General features: G+C 35.5%; 1 protein-coding gene across 3 annotated transcripts in view; it reads right to left on the bottom strand.

Moving 5' to 3' along the window:
* Positions 1-12,929: 12,929 nt before the first annotated feature.
* LOC137408220 (dual specificity protein phosphatase 16-like) overlaps positions 12,930-22,021 on the bottom strand; it is a 63,209-nt gene continuing 54,117 nt past the window's right edge. For all 3 annotated transcript variants that reach the window (XM_068094637.1, XM_068094636.1, XM_068094638.1), the window contains 6 exons: positions 18,896-19,083; positions 18,082-18,229; positions 17,602-17,725; positions 15,381-15,508; positions 15,091-15,254; positions 12,930-14,006 (listed from right to left, as the gene is read on the bottom strand). In XM_068094637.1, the coding sequence (XP_067950738.1) occupies positions 13,317-14,006; positions 15,091-15,254; positions 15,381-15,508; positions 17,602-17,725; positions 18,082-18,229; positions 18,896-19,083 (1,442 nt within the window). In that variant the 3' untranslated portion in view covers positions 12,930-13,316. The remainder of the gene's footprint in view (positions 14,007-15,090; positions 15,255-15,380; positions 15,509-17,601; positions 17,726-18,081; positions 18,230-18,895; positions 19,084-22,021) is intronic.

The raw sequence follows: 22,021 nt of genomic DNA, 5'->3' as shown, positions 1-22,021 counted from the left end.
AGCGATATAATAAGGAATGCTGCACGGACTGTTTTAAACCAACTGTACCTAGAAGTGGCTTTTATGCACTTCTTCTCAATTGTGTTTTTCTATTTTATAATAACTGTCTGAACGTTTTTGGATTTTAGCTGCCACAATTTCTCAGCAAGCAATCTTACTTCAGCCAATTACTTCTGCTATGCCTACAATTTTGTCAGCTAAATTGTTTTGCTGTTTTTTGACAAGTTAATTTCTTGAAATGGTTTCAATCGTAACTGTAATCCTTCAACATTTCAGGGAATTATACGCAACAAGATTTGTTAAGCCAAGATATTTGCAACCAGCAACATTAAAATCCTAAGATTCTGCTGTACTGCTAGTGAACAGTAACTAGTAAACAGTTATGACTTACCCATCTAACCGACGACCCTCCTCGGGGCTTCTCACTGAACAGAACTGCTCTGTATACCGTCACAGATGCAATAAGACAGAGCGGGAGAACAAATGAGAAGAGATTTTTTGTTAATCTTTGTGTTGAAAGCCGCATGTTATCCTGTCTTTGCTAGCGAGCATCGCATAGCACCTGTGATCGGGGTGGTCAGTAAATAATATGATTATTCTTTAACAATTCTGCACTGATTGAGTCGATACTGTCAATAAATTATTCACTGCTTTAGACGTTTGTGAATGTAACCATAATACAATACAACACTGTTTAGAGCATCGCTCAATACAGTCTAACGGGAAGGGACACAAAGAGTGCTGGTTGGTACGCCTTCGTTCACCAATATAATAGCTGAAAGTCCCCAAGTAACTAGATCTCAAAGTAACTGATGTCACTGTTTATTTATTGTACCGATAATAAAGTCATGTGGTAAAATGGCATGCTAACAAATCATGAGAAATGCATATGACATGCTGACAGGTCATGAGACAAGCATATGACATGCTGAAAAATCATGAGAAATGCATATGGCATGCTAACAGGTCATGAGACATGCATATGACATGCTAACAAATCATGAGAAATGCATATGACATGCTGAAATGTCATGAGACATGCACATGGCATGCCAACAGATTATGATACATGCATATGGCATGCTAACAGAGCATAAAACATGCAAATAGCATGCTAACAGATCATGAGGCATGCATGTGGCATGCTAACAGATCATGAGACAGTGATAATAAAAGGTAAATTTGAAGTTGTGCACCCTTCTACCTTCTGTTTGTTGACACGAGGAATAAAAATATATTTTACTTCCAACCAATACAGAAACCCATTTATAGGACTGGTAAAAAATTCAAAGATGATACAAATTGAGATGTGTTTCTAAAACATCAAAAAACTGTTTTGTTTGTCCAAACCTTTCTGACAAAACGCTTGTTTAGAGAAACCATGTTTTAAAAATAATTGTTAGAACGGGTTAAGCAGCACCGATTTGTTCCTTTCTGCTATTCACTATGAAGCTGGTATTTGCAGTATGTGCTAGATTAGTTTGTAGTCAGCAGTTCTTAATTAGCTGTGACAGCAGTTCGAAGTCAGCAGTATTTTGTCAGCGTTTTGGAGTTAGCGATGTCCTGTAGTTCTAAAAAGTACATAAAAATCTTAGATAAAAATTTTGTTACAAGGAAATCAAGTAAGTTGAACATTTACATTGTGATTGTTTACTAAAAGTTTGTCATACTGCAAGCATTTTATATTTATAGATATTCATTTTCCTGATTATCAGATCATGCACAATACTACTTGTAGACCGAAACAGACTGTAACTTACCGGTCCAATTATGTATCTCTATCATTAACTAATAATGAAAGCGTTTTGTCATTCGAGTTTTTAATAATTGATATATGTTTGACAATGTGTTAGAAGTTTTTATCTGTTTATAACAGTGGAGTTGTCTGCTCTATCTTGTAACATTTGTTGACTATTTTTACAGATTGAAGCCGTCATTGTATAAGTCTCTAGTCTAGTTTTTTTTCTAGCTCATTTTAATAACAAACCATTTTTATAACAAACCGTTTTAGCAATAAACCATTTTTATAGCAAACTATTTTTATGCTAAACTATTTTCATAACAAACCATTTTCTTAACAAACCACTTTCTTAACAAACTATTTTTATAACAAACCGTTTTAGCGACAAATCATTTTTATAGCAAACTATTTTTATGCTAAACTATTTTAGCAAAGAACCATTTGCGTAGCAAACTATTTTTAAACCAAAGCATTTTCATAACAAATTTTTTTTACACCAAACCATTTAATTGGGGCTGTTTTCAACAAAACTGTCTATGAACTTTCCATTCTTTGAGGTTCCACAGCATAGAGTATTGAAAAAAATTCAAACAATCAAACCTCCACATGCAACTTCTCAAACAAATAAGTTTTCCAAGTAAAATTTTAGCATTTATATGGTTTTACTTCACACAAAGTAAGTTCTAGCATACTGGGTTTGAAAGTTTTTGTAGCATCACAATTTTACAAGTAAAAATGACAAAGCCGATGAAAAATTAAAAAAGTGCAAAAACACAAAAATTTCAAGTTAGTGTAAATTTTACCTAATATAAGTTGGGTAAGTTATATACAAGTATCTCTCTCTCTCTCTACCACTACCTTTACACCTATGCATTGCCAAAGCAGGCCACACCTTCATTCGTGTCTCTTTAAGGTAAAGTAACCAAAGTACCTTTATATATCGATTATAAATTTAACTTTTGACATTTAATTGGGTATTTATATTTAGTTTTCACATTGTTTTAAGTAATTAATTTATTTTAAAGCTATAGAATACTTATCTGCAGTATTTACTAAGGAACTATTGTTGGATTCCAAGCTTTGGAATGAATTAAATGAATTACATGGTCTTCTCATATAAATCTTTGCTTCAACATATGACCGTTTTAACATACAAAGCAAATTTCAAAACAGTATGTCTTTGATATAGAGGTTTGGCAGTAATAGAACAAACCCAGTCACATTATTTTTATAGAAAGATCTACTGTATTTAGACAACACTGACTGGTAGAGACTAGTGATATGTTGGTAGAACTCTTCAGTAGGCCCTTTAGATCATTTTCCTGTAGGGCATTCTTTAGAAATCAACTGTCATCCACTCATAGTCGCTCGCTGTTTCATGACACTAGCTTCTAGTTTCAGTCAGCAAACAACCTCAAGGGTTTCACAACAACTCCATAAGAAATAACCATAGGCTAGGTAATGTATCATGTTCCGTCTCATCAATATTACAAAAGACAGAAATTCATAGGCAAGATTTAGAGTCGTCCTCTGTCGTACCAGTTCCTCATAGTTCAATTGTGCTACTTTTACCATTTTCTAGACTGACAAACAAGCGTCTGCTATCTTGATAGTTGTGACAGTTTTATTATATCTCATTTTAGCGTTCAAAAAGTAAGAAACAAGGGAAACATATACTTCAGTTACTAAAATATAATTTCATATTTAATATATACAACAAAAATAGCTTTTGTTATTTTATATCTCACCATTAAAGTACTAATAGAAGTGCTACAATATAAAGCTAGCAGAGAAATTTTTCAGCTTTCGAGACTCAATATCGGCTCAGCACTAGTTCCTGAAAACATATTTGCGAGCCTGCGGATTTCATTTATCTTTGAGAATCTTCTAGAAACGGACCGGGGAGGTAGAAAAAAGTTTCATAAACAATAAATAAGAACAGACCACTTCCAATTTTTTTGCGTTTGGACACGATTATCGCCTTTGTATTTTTGTTTTATGGTGAAACGTCACAATACTCCCTATCGAGAGAGCATAACTCCAAAGTTTCGATACTCAATGATATACGTAGATACCTCACAGGGCCAATATGTCATTTTGGCATATGGTGTCATATCGCACAGCACTAGTCTCAGTGATCTTGGATGGACACGTTTTGGAACAGTTGCAAGGAAACCTCGACAAGTGGAGACACGCCCAGTTGCAGAGAGTAATTTAAGGTTTGATATCATTCCTGTCACTAACAACGCCCCTTTTTTGAAAATTGAACTTTGACCTATTGTTTACAGGTCAGGCGTTCTAGACCACTGCTGCCACTAGGCCATTGTCCCTGTCTTTGGTGTATAAAAGCTAACAAGAGAAGCGTTACATAGATTCACGCTGCATTTTTGATAGCCTAATTTCAATGGCTATTTGCATCAGCATTCCCTAAGGGACGGCTGATAACGCGGCCTTGTTTAGTAGCGAGGGACTACGCTATATAGAGTGTGTGCATAGCTCAAATTTCGTAACAACAGCAAGCGCTTTTCTATTATGAAATAATTATGAGTATCGTCGCTGCATGACGCAATTCATTAAACAGGACCTGATGCATAGCAACTGTGTCATTGCGCTGAATATATAGAGTATGACATAGCATTATTTTGTATGTCCGCCATTGCATGAATGTTCTGTGTTGGCAAGGATGTTGATTTGCCTTTTTATTTACAGTTAAATCATGACAGCTTATGTTAATCCATTTTTCTTTTTTGATTCGTATGTCGAAATCTTAATAAGGAATAACCAGTAAAAAGAGTTTTTCAAGTGTCACCTTTAAGGACATACGAAAATATAAGCTTGACAATGCTTAGTTCTGTTGGTGGAGTGATTGAAACTGGCTTCAACCTCACCAGTTCATATATATTTATGTTATATTTTAAATTTTTATCAGTTTCTTACTTTCACTACTAAATGTTTAATGTTTCTGAAAATTACCAAAGTTTGTTGGAAATAAGTGGCTCGAACAGTAGACAAGGCGAGCGATGCGTGCATAAGAGTTTTTCGCCAAAATTTTGTACAGTAATTGCCATGTGTTATCAATACTGCTCTTAATATTGTATTGTACCCTATTGCAGGTATAACCTGTATATTGGTTATATATATATACCAGTATATACTGTATATTGTGCCATATTGTAACCTAGGAATATGTGTGCGAGACATATTAGACTGTTTAATGTACGGTACTGTACAGCAGTTGATTTTCAGTGTTCAGACTTTTGCATTGTTCGAACATTCAGTCTATATTAGTCCGAAACAAGCATTGTAGGTATTTATGACACGGTAATTATAATTTAGCGATGATGCAATAAACGCAATAAAATATTTCTATCATAAACTTGATGGGTTTGTTATAAGGTAAGACTAAAATCACCCTCAGTTATCTTTTCAGTTGTATTTAGGAAAACTTTATATGTAGTGATGATCGTAAGTTGAGCTTTTGCTGTAATGTCTTGTTTTATCTATCTCTAGGAGATGTTTATAGCCCTGATATATCATCATTACTCATGCTGGTGCCAACAAGTTTCCATAAACGGGAATTTTGGCAAAATAATGATTCAGCTTTTATAATAAATGCCTCCAGCTTTTTTGTTATCAACAATTGGAACTATTTTTAGAAACTTACAACTATCACTATGTTTCCATGATGCGCAGTGCTTCGATGCAGCCCCCTCCGAAGTCGAGAGGATTGTACGTTTCCATGCTGCGCAGTGGTTTTCAGCAAATTAGCCAAAGAAGAGAAATTGTATAAATCGAATCGCTGGATGGATACATGGAATCGATCATGGATACCGAACGTCAGAAACGGTTTTTTTATGCTTCTGTGGTTATAATGCTTTTATTTACAAAACACATTCACAATGTTTTACAAACCTTAACACAATTTTTACAAATAATATATTTTTAATAAATATTTATTCAAGTAATAAATTATTTAAATGTTACTTTAGGACTTGCCACCTATTTTTCGAAAAGTGTTGGTATTGATAACAAAGTTCAGAAAAGTAAACACTGTATCATCCTCGTAGGAGCAGACCATAATTAAATTTAAGTGAAGAAATATTGGAACAATAGCAAAAACAAGATAAGCAGGATAACTTTTGTATTAGTTTATGGCGCTCGAAGAATCTGTCTCCACGGCATGAGATCTATGCACAGCCACTGGGCAATTGCTGTTTCCTTGCTGTGAATTTGCACTGGCTTCACACTGATCAGTGCGCAGTGATTTCAGTGCGACGACGCTGTTTTCATGATTCGGAGAGAGCGCAACTCCGAAGTACTGCGCATCATGGACACATAGTGATTGTGCAGGAATACGCGATGTTCAATCGCTGAGGCCTATAAACCTTGAGTTGTCTTTTACATACTGGCTTTTAACACTAAGCTATTAATCTAGTTATTAGTTACTCTAACAAAGGTCAGAGGTCAACTACCTAGTGAATAAGTTTAGAAAAGAATCATAATTATCTGAATATTCATTATAAAGAAAAGTTATAGGCAACGAGTTAGGCTATTCAGCTCGAAAAGAGATTCTATAGCTAGTGTATGACTGTCCGTTTGATAGAATAGAGATATGACTCCTGCAAAACCTTCAATGACTCTAGCTACAAATGTAGATGTATTTTTGTAGTGTGGACAACTCCAATTTCAAAAGTATATGGAGCAGAAAATTCCCATGAAAATGCTTGCTAATATCGAACAGAATTAAATCAATTGTTGTGTATTCCCAAAGAAATATTTAGCATACAACATTTTTATAAACAGGCATACCTCGACATACGAGTGCCCCAACATACGAGAAAATCGAGATACGATCAAAATTTCTAGCGAGTTACTACCTAGAGATAGGAGAAACCTTTGAGAGCATATGAGTTGGTTTTCAAAGCCCATTAAACGGCTGAGCATATGAGAGCCTGTTTCATAGGACGACATCAATCGGTCTTTCTCATCGCACTGGTTTAAAAAAGTTTTAATAATGTTGACTAAAAGTTATAGTGAAAGCGGAGCAAAAAGCGTCAAGCCATAAAAAATTGATAAAAGATTAAGATGAATACAAAATTATGAACTTGTGCTGTAAAATATCTCTCAGACCGTCGTTAGCCACTACGTCTGTCTCTAAGGCAAGAACTCTATACAGTGCTGTACATAATAATGTTACATTATATTGCAGATCATAACTAATAAATAGGTAATTGTTTTGCTTTGAAAGCATAGGTACTGAATTCTAAAAATTAAAAAATTGTTTTTCCATCGCAATATCCTGTTTTAGATAGTTTACTAGTTTTTTCATAGTATAGGAATGAATTAATTTGTACTTAGTTACTTTAAGTGGGAAATATTGCATTGGCATACAAGCTCAGTCCCAAAACGGATTGAGCTTGTAGGCCAAGGTATGACTGTAAATGATTTTTCCCAGTTGTCTTGACATACAAACTTTTTAACTCGCAGCGTAAAATTCGTCTTTACACAAGAAGTAAGCTCCTGCATGTAAGAAAAAAGGTTTTTTCAAATTATCACAAACTTTTAAGTGAATGTGAAAAGGTTAATTTGAAAGTTTGAAAAAAATATTACAAATATATAAAATATAAAAAATATAAAAAGGAGTATGAGCTGAGGTAATTTAAGCTAAGCTTGGGCTACATGTACATGTAGGTTAGAGTAAGTTATGCTTGGGCTACATGTACATGTAGGTTAGAGTAAGTTATGCTTGGGCTACATGTACATGTAGGTTAGAGTAAGTTATGCTTGGGCTACATGTACATGTAGGTTAGAGTAAGTTACTCTAACCTACATGTACATGTAGGTTAGAGTAAGTTACTCTCTTATATCTCTATCACCATCCTAACTTACACTTCTGTTTGTGTATTTCTAAAGTAAACTAATTAATGAAAACCTCATTTTATTGAATGAAATTTTATTAATTATGTTATGTTTCTCTAAAATGCATTTTTTTTAACGCTATTCAGTATTTATTAAATGGTTGTCATAAGTTTTCAAAATGTGAAAAAAATTAAATGAATTGTTAAAACATTTGATTCGATCTATGACAGCTTTTTATGAATGAAAGCAGACCACAGAGCAAAATTAAGTTTTTTTCTCTGACCCCAAGCTTTATTAGATTAAGTCATAAGGTCGTTCTGTTGAGATCAGCTCAATATTTTTCATAATATTGACAATCTTACTATGAAATATCTAAAATGGCAAAAATCCCACTAGCCATATTAAAACCTGTTTAGTTGACTTTAGTTTATCTAACATTAATGTTTGCTTTTAGTTACAAATTCTGTGAAAGCTTCATATAAATTCTCTTTTTCTGCTACTCACAAATCTAATATTGTTAAGTGACATTATTACATTAATATTATTATTTATACATACAAATATTTATGTATAAATAATATGTATATATGTGTGTATATACACATTACCTGTACATATATAGATAGTATATATAAATATATATATTTATATATATATATATTTAATTACTTTTTATCACTCATTTTAACCACCAACTGTTTTGTTGAAAGTCAACGCTTTCTTGTTTAATAGCGTTTTAACTAACTAACTAAATAAATAATAATTAAATAGCTTGTTGAATAACTAAATAAATGAAGCTAAATTTTCATTCAATTATTAGAACTGCGGCAAAAAGCAAAACACTTTTTCCTAACAAAAATATTGCGAAGAAATAAACTGACAATGATCGTATTGATCATGTGATGCAGACGTAATAACAGTCCAAAATATGACTACAGGGTTGAAAATCTATGTGTAATGGTGTCAGCAGGCTGGCTGATTTTTGTCATTCTGCCAGCAGACTTTATCTTGTTAAAAGATCAAAGTTAGTGTATTCTGACCTGGGAGGTGAAATATTGGCTTACACGATTCACCAGTCTATGAGTCATAACTCACTATATCTGTTGACAGGTAATTTAAAGATGGATGATACAATCAAACACGTGCTTGTACCTTTAATCGCTTTCCCACATGACTCAGCGTCATGTAAGTTTATACCCGTTCTATTATTTCATGTGTAATCAAGATCTTGACATCCCAGGGTCGACTGATAGGTAACAACATATGTTGATTACGCATGACAGCAAAAGGCTTGCAGTCATGATGAGAGTTGATAGAGTGAGTTTGAACAGGTGGATTGGCATAAGCTATCTTAAAACTGTGTTTGGGAGTTTAACTACAGTTAAATTGAGAGTTACAGAGTTAATCCATTTAAACATTTGCTTATTTTGTCACTAACGTTTTCTACTGAAGCAAAAATTCTCATGTGAATAAATTCTATTTTGTTAATTTCGCTCATATACTAAAAACAATCACAATTTTTTAAAATAATTACATAAAGCAATAGCAATAAAACCCATGAATTATATATAACTAAGTGAAACATTAAACATTTATTACCTTTGAAAGGTGTTTGTTGAGATAAAATTTACTTAAATTTCTCATCGCATGTTGAAAAAGCTTATGTAGAGGTGATTATTGTCTATCGAGGTTTGACATTACCCGTAAGTAGATCTACTCTACTAAATCTACAATCTAATTTTTCTCTATCCTCGGAGAAGAGACAGCAATAGTCACCAAATACGCTGTTATAATCTTTCATTTCTATTAAAAAAGAAGGTATAACAGCGACATAGCTTATGCATGTTTTAAATATGGATTACGAGATGCACAATGTTATTTGAATCTGGATCACTTTATCATAATATTGTCAAATTTCAGCTTAGTTTTAAATTAATGTTGTTATAGCTATGTAGTTTGGCAAACTAAAATCTATTTCTCTTACAAACAATGCATTTTACCCCACCTTTTTCCAATTTAGGAATTTATAATTTCCTAGGAAAATAAATTCCACCACTCATATAATTATGTTATCAATCAAATTTTTCTAAGAAGAAGAACTGTCGCCAGCAGCATTCAAACGCACAATCTGTGGATAGCAAACAATAAGCTCGATTTTGACAGAAACCACAGTTTGTAAAATGTTCTGGTCACTTCTTCCAGGAAGCTGCATAGAGTGACTGTAACAATCTTCTCACACCAACCAATAGAGTTTTAGTTGTGTGGAAACTAGTAGATAATCTTTAACCCATCTTACATAGTTTTTCTTAGCAGCAATAAGCCTAAACCGTTATACAGAACGGCAACTGTTTATGTTCACTAGTACCCTGAAAGTTAAGGAAGTGGCAAGAGATCAGGTGTGCAGGTAAAGCTCCGATAATAGCCATCTGTACAATTATTTCTTAGAACTGAAAATGCGTGGTTGGTGCAGTTGTTGGAGTGTTCGTACACCATGCTTAAAGTTGTGGGTTCAAATCCTGTATGATGTAATCCTTTTTCAAACCCTGGCTTTGGCTAGACACATCTAGTATTCTAATAAAGATTTCTGATATTAAATAGCATTAGATAAAGCTGTTTAATTTGGCTTCATTTAACGTGAACCTTTGGTTTAAAACCTTAAACATTTTGTTGAAGCCTTTTGGTTAATACGTATTTGACACACTTGGTGAGTAAGTTGACCTTTTTCTGCTCCTTGGATTTCTTTTATTCCACAACTAAAATTGAGAATTGTCATCTTGTCTCGTCAACCTCAAAGTTGTCTTCTCGTTCTACATAAAATAGCGCTACTTTGTGTCTACTTTCAGGCATCAACAGACATAGCGAATTTACTATTGAGAGTACTTATAGATTCTGGTCTGTCTGAGCAACAAGCTTTGGAGAAGATTTACCTGTTCGACATCCACGAACTTCTTACTCAGGCTAGAGGTTGATGTCCACTATTAATAGACGAAACCATTAATTTAAGTTTGCCTTTAAACAAAATCAGTCTTCAGTTGGTTGCCGCATTTCTCGCTAGTTATTCTACCTACCATAAATGTGCATCTGTTTGACAAATTATTTATACGAGATAAAATAATTATGAATGGACTTGGCTCTTATTATAGTGAAAGTTGATGAAAATTGTTGACAACAATAAGCAGTAGTATTGGTTCCATCGATTAACCCTGGCTGTCGTAGTTGAATGCTATTTGGTAGTACCATCTGCTTGCAGTTTTTAGTTTTTCAGCAATGAATTGTAGCAATAAATTACCGAGGTTTTGTCATAACAGAAAATACTTATGTTCAAACATACGCAATTCATCAAGATTGGAATTTCCAAAAATAACGAAAGATTAAATCATTTGCAAATATTGAGCTTTAACACTCAGTAAAACTCAATTTTCTTGTATCTTTTGAAACACTACATGTAGGATTGAAAGTTTATAATCATTTCTAATTTTTAAAGGAAAGCCCACATGCGATGTAACGCGTCAACTTAACTACGAGCGCGTCGTGAACAGATTGAAATTCGTTAGATTGAAGGAATAGTAATCTTGCCATTCTAGGTCTTTTTTACCTCCATCCAAAAAGTTCTAACCAAGGAAATAAATACATTTCATTTGTAGTAGCTTTCATTACAGTATATTGTGATTGTTGACAATGGTGCAACACTTGGAGTTGTAATCAAGTAGCTTTAGTAAGACAGCTGGTCACTAAAATTGAAACAATCATGTGCTAGCTATCATATCTATTTGTTTGTCATTTGTAAACAATTTATTATTTACATACATATGTTTTTTCTTTTGCATATTTTCAAGTTAATTCGTTTAACTGATGTGAGGTTGGATTTATTTATTTATTCTGATTTATTTTGTTTTAGAATAGCAGCTTTAGTTATTACTATTTTTGTTTGCATTGCTTTGCGATCAAATCAAATGAAAAATTCAATCTTTTGCAACATTTGTTGAGGGCCTTCATCAATAAGTTCTCTTTGGTTATGACCCTTCAATTTTTGTCAATTTGTGTCTCACCCACTAGTTTAATAAATTGGTATTTGCCACCATTTACTTACTAGTTCGATGCCGGGCATTGCACCGATAATAAAAAGGTTTTTGCATAAAAATTTCATTTTTAATTGGCCAAGCTTTTTACCTCATGACCCAATTTTTTTTCTATTGCTGGCTGCAGTGGAATGGGCACAGCTTTTATTATATTAAAGGTTTAGACTAGCTTAAGTCACTCAAATTCATGATCTCTCATGCAATCATGATCTCTCATGCAATCATGATCTCTCATGCAATCATGATCTCTCCTGCAATCATGATCTCTCATGCAATCATGATTTTCAAACATGGTAACTGAAGCATGAGGCGGGCTGTTTTAACTAATCGGCATTAAAGATTCACAGATGTAACAACTCCCTGCACAATTATTCCGTTGTACAACAATGTGGACGCTTGGTGTAATGCTTTGCACGCCTGTCTGCGAAATCTGTGGTTCAGAGTTAAAAGTAAATGTGAAGCAGTTTTGTTTATGCGTGTTTTATCGCTAGAACTAGACATACGAACGACAAACACTCATCTTATAGATACATGTAGATAAATGGGGTTTAAATTCTTATAGCAATCCTTTGTTTTATATTGTTTTGGTGCTATGAAATCAAACAACACTAATTAGGTGCTGCAGTCTAGTGATTTGCACATTTTCTGACATGTACAGTGAAATAAAACCACACTAATTATTTGCTGCAGTCTTGTAATTGGCTGTTGGAGCAGTGTACGCAGTTTCGGATTGGCTGCTGCAACAGTGTATGCAGTTTTAGGTTCACTTGTTGGAAAATGTAAGCAAACCTCTGATCAAATGCTGCAAAAGTGTAAGCAACCTTCTGATTGGCTGGTACAGTAGTGTATGCAGACATTTGACTGGCTGCAGCGACAGTGTAAGCGTTTTCTTATAGCTTGCCTCAGCAGTGAGCAGTTTTATGATTGGCTGAGGTAGCGTGTATGCATTTTTCCGAATGGCTGATGTAGCCGTGTAAGCAATTCTCTGGCTGGCTGCTGCAGTAGTGCGAGAGAAGTTTTCTGATTTGCTACTGCAAACAATGTACACAGTCTTCTAATTGGCTGCTACAATGGTGTGAGCAGTTTTATGATTAGCAGTGTATGCAGTCTGTATTGGTTGCTGCAGTGGTGTGAGCAGTCTTACGATTGGCTGCTGTGGGCAAAAAGTAAATTTGAAATTGATTGTTACTACAATGAAAATGGAGCTTGAAAATTATTAGCATGCGCTGGAACAAGGAAGGACACTCAGATCTGATTTGCTCGCTGAGCAATCTTAATATATATATACACAATTCAAATCTGTCGTAAGGGTATGACTGACACTATCACAAACTGGATACTAAAACTACAAGATACGAATTACTATTTATAAACAAACATAAATATTGATAGAGGCAAACTGTACAACAGACACAGACAGGAGACAAAAAATGATGTCTGGAGTCAAAGACACAATTTACAAAATAATATATATATTAATTAACGTCTGATGGATGGGCTAAATATATTGTGCACATTGTCATCGAAGGATACTATGAGAACAAAAAGGCTTGATAAGGGTTCCTCCTTGTCTCTAGTGATCTGAGACACTGCGTGCAAGTATGACTAGAACACCCATTGCTTTGTGTTGCGTCTCCTTACAACACGGTTATGACCTCGAGGCTGCCGTGTAGAGAACTGTGGCTACCAGTAGAACCGATATTACCAGCGCTTGGGGTGGCAGCAACATTGTCAACTACCTGGAGAATGTTTTCAAGACTCCTTGATCGCCCTTGACTGACTGATTCTAGCAACGTATCTATACTGCTAGGGGACGCCGTTAGGCTGTCATGTTCAGTCATACTTGGAGACACTGCTAAACCTGACATTGTGACGCTTCGTGGCCTTATACCCTGACGACGGTCGGAATCTTTTTGGTCTCGTAATACCACACCACTGTCCAACCTTTCTGGTTCTTTGAACTTTGTGGACTCTGGTGAAGTGACTGATTGTGATTCCGCTGGATTTAGCCCGGGCGTTTCATTTTGTAAAGTGAGGCAGGCTGGGCGAGACAGCCTTGCACTGCTAGGTGAAGGGGACCGCGAGGAGTCTGTATTTAGATTGCTGTTGCTAGAATTAGTGTTGAGAATATGAAGGCTGCTTGGTGCCTTGACAGGCGTAGAACCTGACGGTGAGTTGGTAGCTGACGTGTTTTGATGTATCGTATCAGCGCTGTAGCATCTCATGAAGTCTTCTTCTGGTGCGGGTGATGAAGGGGTCCGTGTACTGCCCAGCTCTATACCTCCAAATCTTAGTTTGGCTAAAGCAGTTGTGGGTGAAGGAAGGTTCTACAAAAAAGAAATGTTTCTGTGAAGCTTCAGCCTGCCTGTTCAACCACCTAGTTACCTCAACTGTAGTGAAAGCCTGGAGACACTCGTTTTACACTAATAAAAAAACCAACTTTCTGATAGCTAACTCCTTCGCTACAGAATTTTTTATTCGTTCTGATGGAATCAATTCATGCTAAGTATTTTGGTTGTACAAGCTAGTTTCTGTCAGAGCTTTAATCTAATGTGTTTTTGTGAAATAAGAAAAAATTCTGCGCAAGAATCAGTGCATTTGACAAACAAAATATTTAATATTTTTCTAGGTTTGCGAATCCGGCTGCAAAAGAAAAACGCTATTAATAGTAGGTTTTTTCGTAGTTTGGCAAATGCAGACCCCATTCTCTAATAAAACATCTGAGAAGCAAGGTTGAAGAGTTTCGATAGCAGAAATGCGTTTAGGTTGCTGTTTACAATTTTTCTCACCAGCCATTTTATTTATTATAAACAGGAAATAAAAAAGTTGGTAAAATTGATATTACGCTTTGAACTCTGACTAAAAGAAAACTGGTTCGTTTTTTTGGAAAGAGATAATGCAATACCCTAAATTTATTGTGCCAAATTTTTTTTGGGGTGGATCTATTAAATATATCATTAGAGAGAGACATAAAACAAACAATGTCTGGAGACAAAGACACAATTTACAAGTTAATATATATATATATATATTAACGTCTGATGGATGGGCTAAATATATTGTGCAAATTGTCATCGAAGGGTACTATGAGAACAAAAAGGCTTGATAAGGGTCCCTCCTTGTCTCAAGTGATCTGAGCCACTGCGTCCGAGTATGACTAGAACACCCATTGCTTTGTGTTGCGTCTCCTTACAACACGGTTATGACCAATATATTTGTGCAGGTACCAAGGCGAGCCGCTTTAAAGGATTTCCGTAGTGACAGAGTTAAATGTCATGCACCCACAGCGCAAAGCGGAGCGCAACGTAACCTGTTTATCTAAACAATAACATGTAGAAACCAGCAACTGTATCTTAAGGTTTTGAGCTTTCCTTCTCCGTCTACCTTTCCTAACATCTGAGCTAGACTCACCTGATTCGCTGAATGACAGTGGTCAAATCTGAGTTTAGCTAGAGCTGATGTGGGAGACTGAGCTTGACTTATCTTTACCCCTGTGCTATCCATACACATAGATTTAGGTATTTTGGGGGTGGCTATCGGAGAACTCGGAGTCGACAATTCTGCACGAAGGTCATCTACAAGTAGTAACACACGTATAAGTACCCTTGAAATTCAACATAAACAAGCTAGAATTGAAAGGAACCCAGCTCTGTAACATGGGCGATGGTTTGCAGAGACGATAGACGAACAGATATACTGACCGATGCAACGTCGCTTGCTGCCGGTGAAGTTGCTGCTGTCTTCCTTCTCAATCTGCTTCTCGTATTCAAGCAATTGACCGAGGAAGTTGAAATTGGGAGATATTGCAACTCTCTTTTCCTTAACGTACCTGCAATGAGAATCGATATGGTTCACTCCAAAGAATAAGACATTTGCTCAAGATCTGCTCAACTGACCGCTAAGTAGAACTATCAATAATATCGCCAAATACCTCCGATACCATATGAGATACTTATGATATTATGTGAGATACTTATGATATCATGTGAGATACCTATGATATCACGTGAGATACCTGTGATATCATGTGAGATACCTATGATATCATGTGAGATCCCTATGATATTATATGAGATGAGATACCTATGATATCGTGTGAGATCCTATGATATCATGTGAGATACCTATGATATCATGTGAGATACCTATGATATCATGTGAGATACCCATGATATCTATGGCCTCTATATAGAGGTACCTGAAGCTAATTAAACAACTTCAAAAGCAAAATACAAACATGCATTTTCTGAACTATGTATATGCTAGATAGCGTGTGTAATTTTTACTAAAAACATTTATTTATTCATTTATTTTAAAGAGTATTTAGTACAAGAAAAACTATGAAAGTAATTGCACGGTAGCTCAACATATCAATCCAGATAAGTTGATGTTGTAAATGCTTCTAACGTTACCAATTTTGAGTTCTCAGCAAATCTTACCAACTCTATTCAATAGTTTCCTTATGAACTGTTATTTACATGTCGAGACCAAATTTTTGTTAACTTGCTAGTTTTGTTCTAGACCTCGAACTTGTCAAAAACTTCCATAATTATTATTCTTACATAAGTACCTCACTGTAGTCATTTACCTATGCAAAGGTTTGCAAACACATTTAGGATGCTGTAACATCCTAGTTCAGTTTCTAGCGCTGGCGCAAATATTTGTGAATTTCAGCTCAAAACTGCTTGACCGTCCACAAAGCGAACTGTTTTATGATTCAGGCAATAAGTTTTAATGAAACCGAACAAAAACGAAATATTTCATGCACAATAAATTATGTGTTAGAAGTTAATCAGATATCTTACATGGTCTGATGAAGACCTGCACGTTGCTGCCATGTAACAAGTTGATAAACCCGAAAGTTAATGATGTACATCATTTAGAGCTTCGTGCATAGCCTTGAAACTTTGTGCGTGTTGAATCGGTTAAACGGCAAAATTGCTACATTATAATTTCACGATGCACCAACGATGTAATTCTCTTTTTTGACATTTGCATATATGACATCCATAGCTTCATTCTTATGTGTGCCTCTTAATTAAATAATGAATTCAAAATAACTAACAGAAATAATCTTTTGTTTATAAAATTATTTTTATTGGTTTGAATTCACATACATGTATATATCTATAGATATGTACACATACATATATACGTATTAGATTTTGCACTCATCATAGACTCATCAATCATCATAGGGTTCATAGACATTATGTTAGCAAGGGTCTTGTCCAGGGACAGCCAGAAAAATGCAGTTGTTGGGAATCGAGCCTGGGACCTCATGTCTTAGATATAGACTATAGTATAAAATATAAAGAGCCTAGTGTATAGAATAGTGCTATGTATGGTGAACAAGTATACTTGGTGTTTTGTATTTTGAGCAATCATTTTAGTATCTTCACTAAACTAGTTCTTCTATTGATTATATATATAATCAGATTATTATGAGACTATTTTACATAATTAGTACTATTTGCTCCGATTTCTTGTAGAGCTTTTTCATTTTAATATTATCTTACTGTATTAGGTTATAATATAGTAGAACCCTAGTTGTAATTATATATATACACTAATAATAAATATTATACATAATTATAATATATATAATTAAGGTATATATATTACCTAATTAAAATTGTAGCTTAATATATATAGTTGTAATTATATATATACACTAATAATAAATATTATACATAATTATAATATATATAATTAAGGTATATATATTACCTAATTAAAATTGTAGCTTAATATATATAATATATATATATATATATATTAAGCTTCAAGGTTAATTCAAACTAAATTTAGTTTGTTTTTTCCATATTTTACGCATACATATTAAGATGTGTGAAGAATGAGTATTACATCTCTAGATCTGAATAGTTCTATGAAATTAGATTGACCACAAGTAATACCAACCTGTAGGCCTCCTCAGATACCATGTTGTAGCACCTCATTATGTAAGCTATGGCGAGCGTGGGTGAACGTGACACTCCAGCCAGACAGTGCACGAGCACACAACCACCAGACTCCTTTACCTTATCTGCAACAGTTGACTCATTGGTCTCATCCTCAAGATAAAAATGGCAACAAATCCGAAAGACAAACGAGTTTTGGTACTAGCAAATTTTTATCGAATGTTTCCTGCTTGCGAAAGATGGAAACAGGCACTTAAGAATGATGCGCAAGAAATTGCCACGCAAGCAATTCCACTTTAAACATTTTTTTCAATTTAATCATTCCTGTTTTGATTGCATGCTGCTAAGCGAGACAGGAGTGCGCCGGTATGACCTTTGGCATAGAATTCCTCATAGAACACTTAATCATGCAATAACTCAATGTGCGCACAACTCCAAACCGGCATCATCCACACAATGAAACCATAATAATAGGACTTACCAATAAACTGGAATGCATCATGGAAATAGGGGAGCAGCTTCTCGCTGTAATTGTCATTGACGGGAATGCGTAGGAAGTGGCCATCTTGGATATGCGCGGGTTTGGGACAAGTCATGCTCACATTGAGAACATAGGTGATACCATTTGCCTGTAACAAAAAGCAGCGACAACCAATGAACAACTGAGAAATGATCAAAGGGTTAGTGTGAAAAAGAAGACATTTTTTTTCTACCTTTTAGGAGTTATTTATAATAATAAATCACACCTTTTCATTGTCCTTAAATCTACATGTAAGTAAACACTATATAATTCTGCATTTTTGGCCTTCACAAAACTACACAAATGTATAGACTCTGTGCCTTCCTCCAAACTACCAAATATATTTAGTTTCCAACTCCGCCCATTTTCTTAGAACCAGCATCTTAAACACCCAACTGCAAACTATATGATTAAACGTGACAGAATTCCCAGCATCACCAGGTTTACTGTTAGTCAGCTGTATGAATTATAACATAAAATCGAGCTTAATGACTCAATAATTCACAATATTTTAAATACGGATCTTTTAAATGCATGATGATGTCATATGAACAAAATTAGGGACAAAGAAACTACCTAACCTTTCAAAGCCGTGTTACTAATTAACTATCTAAAAAGGTCTGAGCACTCCTCTCATAGTTAGTTATAACCGGATAACAAACAAAAACACTGCTTTTATCACACTATCTCAACTAAAACACAGATTCTGGGCATCAGTCTATGCTCGCCTACGTAGAGAGGCAAACAACGATATCAGGTGTGATGAAAGACCCACCTGGGCTAAATCAGCATTGAGAGCATCTTTCATGGAACCGAGGAAGAGATACGGAAGTATTTTGGTCGGCCCGATATTGGTGACGGGGAGACATGGCTGGGAGAGAGACGCGGTAGCTTGCTGATGGACTGTCTTGGCTTTAGTTTCCAGCAGCGACGGGTGATGTGATTGAAACTCCAAAAATCCACCTGAAAGTAAATTCGACCAAAACTATAAATCCGAACCACAAACCAAAAGGTGTCTATAGTTTGCCGCGAAAACACTGGTTTCTAGAATTGCATGCAGGGGCTAAGATTGATTTCTACTAACAAGCGTTTAAATGGAAGTTTTCAAGTGTTAAAACCTGTTTAAATGGGCTTATCAAACAGGTTTTCAACGTCTCATTATAGTTCTTAAAAATATTCTAGACCAGAGAGTTTGACATTGAATGACTTCCAAAAGCTTTTTCGGCTTTGTCTGGTTTTGAGACCTGTCTAGCCTCATATAAATCATTTGTAGGGTAATTAATTGTGATAGCGCAAGCCCTTTTATAATTGTCAGCTATTTTTTTCAGAGCTTTCTCGAAAGCTATGAAAAAGAAGGAACTTCAGCCAGCCAATATGCACGCAGCGGGTTACCTGCCCACGGCTTCTCCGCTATTTCTGGTGATCCAATCGATAGACCGACATAAGACAATTGTGATTTCAGACGATAGCTTGGAGGCAAAACACAATGAGAAATGTCAAGCCACAGTAGATACCAAAACATATATCAATGAAACATTTTGTGACATTTATTCTAGATTTGATTGAAGGACTTCATATTTACTAACACATTCATTTTTAGATGTCGCCTGGCAGATGCAATCTTTCTCACTAGAACTGAACAATCCTCAGCTACCTGTTATGACAAAAGCTCACAACAGGTTTTAATGCTTTTGAGTGAATTTGCTTTTAGCTTCAAAACATCCAATTCGATGGTACAAAGCTGATGGCCTCACTTCACACTAAGATTCTAATACGTGTACCATGCATGGCTTGATTAGTGATGATCACAGGCACTCCATGTTAATCATGCTGGTACTCTTGACTTGAAGACACCATATAAATAATGTTATTTTCAAAACACTCTGTTCAAAGTCAAAGGCTTGTCACCAAATGTAAATTCACCGCACTCATATCTACGGACATTGATTGCCCACTCATCCAAATGCTATGATCAGCGTAAACACCCCTTTAATATCGGTTTGGCTTGCGGCACAACGGAGATGCGCTCAACAAGTCATGCCTCTACCAGTGTCTCAAATATGTGACATTTTCAGAGAAATGTGTCACGATACCTACGCATATTATATCTGAGCATTCTAGGAGAATATGTGACTACGTACCGAATGTCAAACCAACAATGGCAGAAATAGATGAGGAAACATAACAAACAATACCAGCCAATAGCTAACTGATGAAATTCCGAATGAACAAGTACTAATCACATTGTGTTTATTATACCGATTGACCAATCAGCAGAGAATGAGGAACATCTTGAAGCAAATACTCATACAGACATACCATCGGAATAAAAAAGTTTATCGCTGCCTGAAATCATCATATCAATCAGCCAGTGGTAACTCACAATTAAAAAACTACAGACCTCTTGAGAAAAGAGCCATGCAATTACTGTTGGTTATACACGCGCCTCGAGCAAACTCTATTGTGGATTAATTCACCCGTGGTTACTCATTGTAACAGGACGTCTGCCACGCCGTGCTGCCGCCATGCTGCTGTATTGTCGGCTAACAATAAACTCCCATAAGGCAGTGTATCAGCCATCTGACTCAGAGCTGATAATGCATTGATTGTTTGTTGTTTACAAGCAATCCAACTATTGCACAGACTGGTCACTCAACAGTTATTTGGGGAAATCAAGTGATTTGGAACCTTTCCAAAGCTGGTATTTTGAGAGCATGCGTCGATTTAACAAAATAGCCCCATGACCAAAGCTTTTCATTTGCTATAGGTCCGTTTCCCCACTACAGATGAAGTGTTATAAAGCCACCAGCCATTAGCTTGGTTAACACTTACCTGTTTGAAGAGGAACTGGTTTGTATTTGCGAGGTGTCAATGTTTGGTCAATAAGATTTACGATAAAACGCCAGCAAGAAATTTCATGCCATCATGGCAGCTACTGTTTAAGAATTCTTAACCGATGAAACAGAATGAGCTTATGGCGACACAAATAACTGAAATACGCGTAATTCCTAAAACATTCATCATTTTATCACAATAAATCCAATCACAAATATCATCAAAGCTCTAATGACATCAATACTACTGTCTAGAGACAAATTCCTGTACTATACAGGAATGTAGTGGACTGCTGAATCTTGATAGCTAGGTGCATATGTCAGGAGTCTTCCACCCCTCCAAAGATCGTCAGGAACTGTCCAAATGCGTGAGAAACATCAACTTTTAAATTCATACTAAGTTTTAGGCAGGCAGACACCCAACAATGATATCTTGCCATACAACTACATGTAGACTGCAGTAGGACAATCATCTCTGTTTGAACAAACATTTCTGAGGGTGTTCAACAGACAACCACTGTTGGTTACCACCTTCCCAGACTTCAAAGAGATCCTTACACATCCAAAGCATCAGCTGAATAGACACTTTAGGAGACAGTAGGAGTTTAGAACAAAGGGGCTATAGAGTGTACTGATGATGTTTCGTAGACAAGGCATTGACGAAGGAGGTATGAAAAGGGTTACAGGCCATGACGGCGCTAGCTACTGTGAAAACTCCTCTTAATCATGATGACTAATCGGTAAATGAATTTAATCTTGGTACAGATGCTATTCAATGAAACCAATGATTACTACAGATGTACGTGATATCATCCTAAGAACTGAACTGACGAAAGCCTGTTGACCTCGATTTAGGCAGATAAACGAGAAGATGAGCATGATGCCAGCCTTTGAGCAAACTACTGAACTATAAGATTGCATCCAGCGCATTTGGAAGAAAAATAGACCACCAAATTTCATTTCCTGAATGTGAAAATCTGCCAAAAACGTCCAAAGACAGCCAAATTGCAAGCATCTATGAATGTATATGGTATACCATGAGCAAACAACAGAAACACAGGTTATTC

This window comes from Watersipora subatra, chromosome 11, assembly GCF_963576615.1.
Source record: "Watersipora subatra chromosome 11, tzWatSuba1.1, whole genome shotgun sequence".
Taxonomy (NCBI): Eukaryota; Metazoa; Bryozoa; class Gymnolaemata; order Cheilostomatida; family Watersiporidae; genus Watersipora; species Watersipora subatra.
The sequence above is the reverse complement of the archived record's forward strand: the minus strand, read 5'-3'. Positions and strand labels throughout refer to the sequence as shown.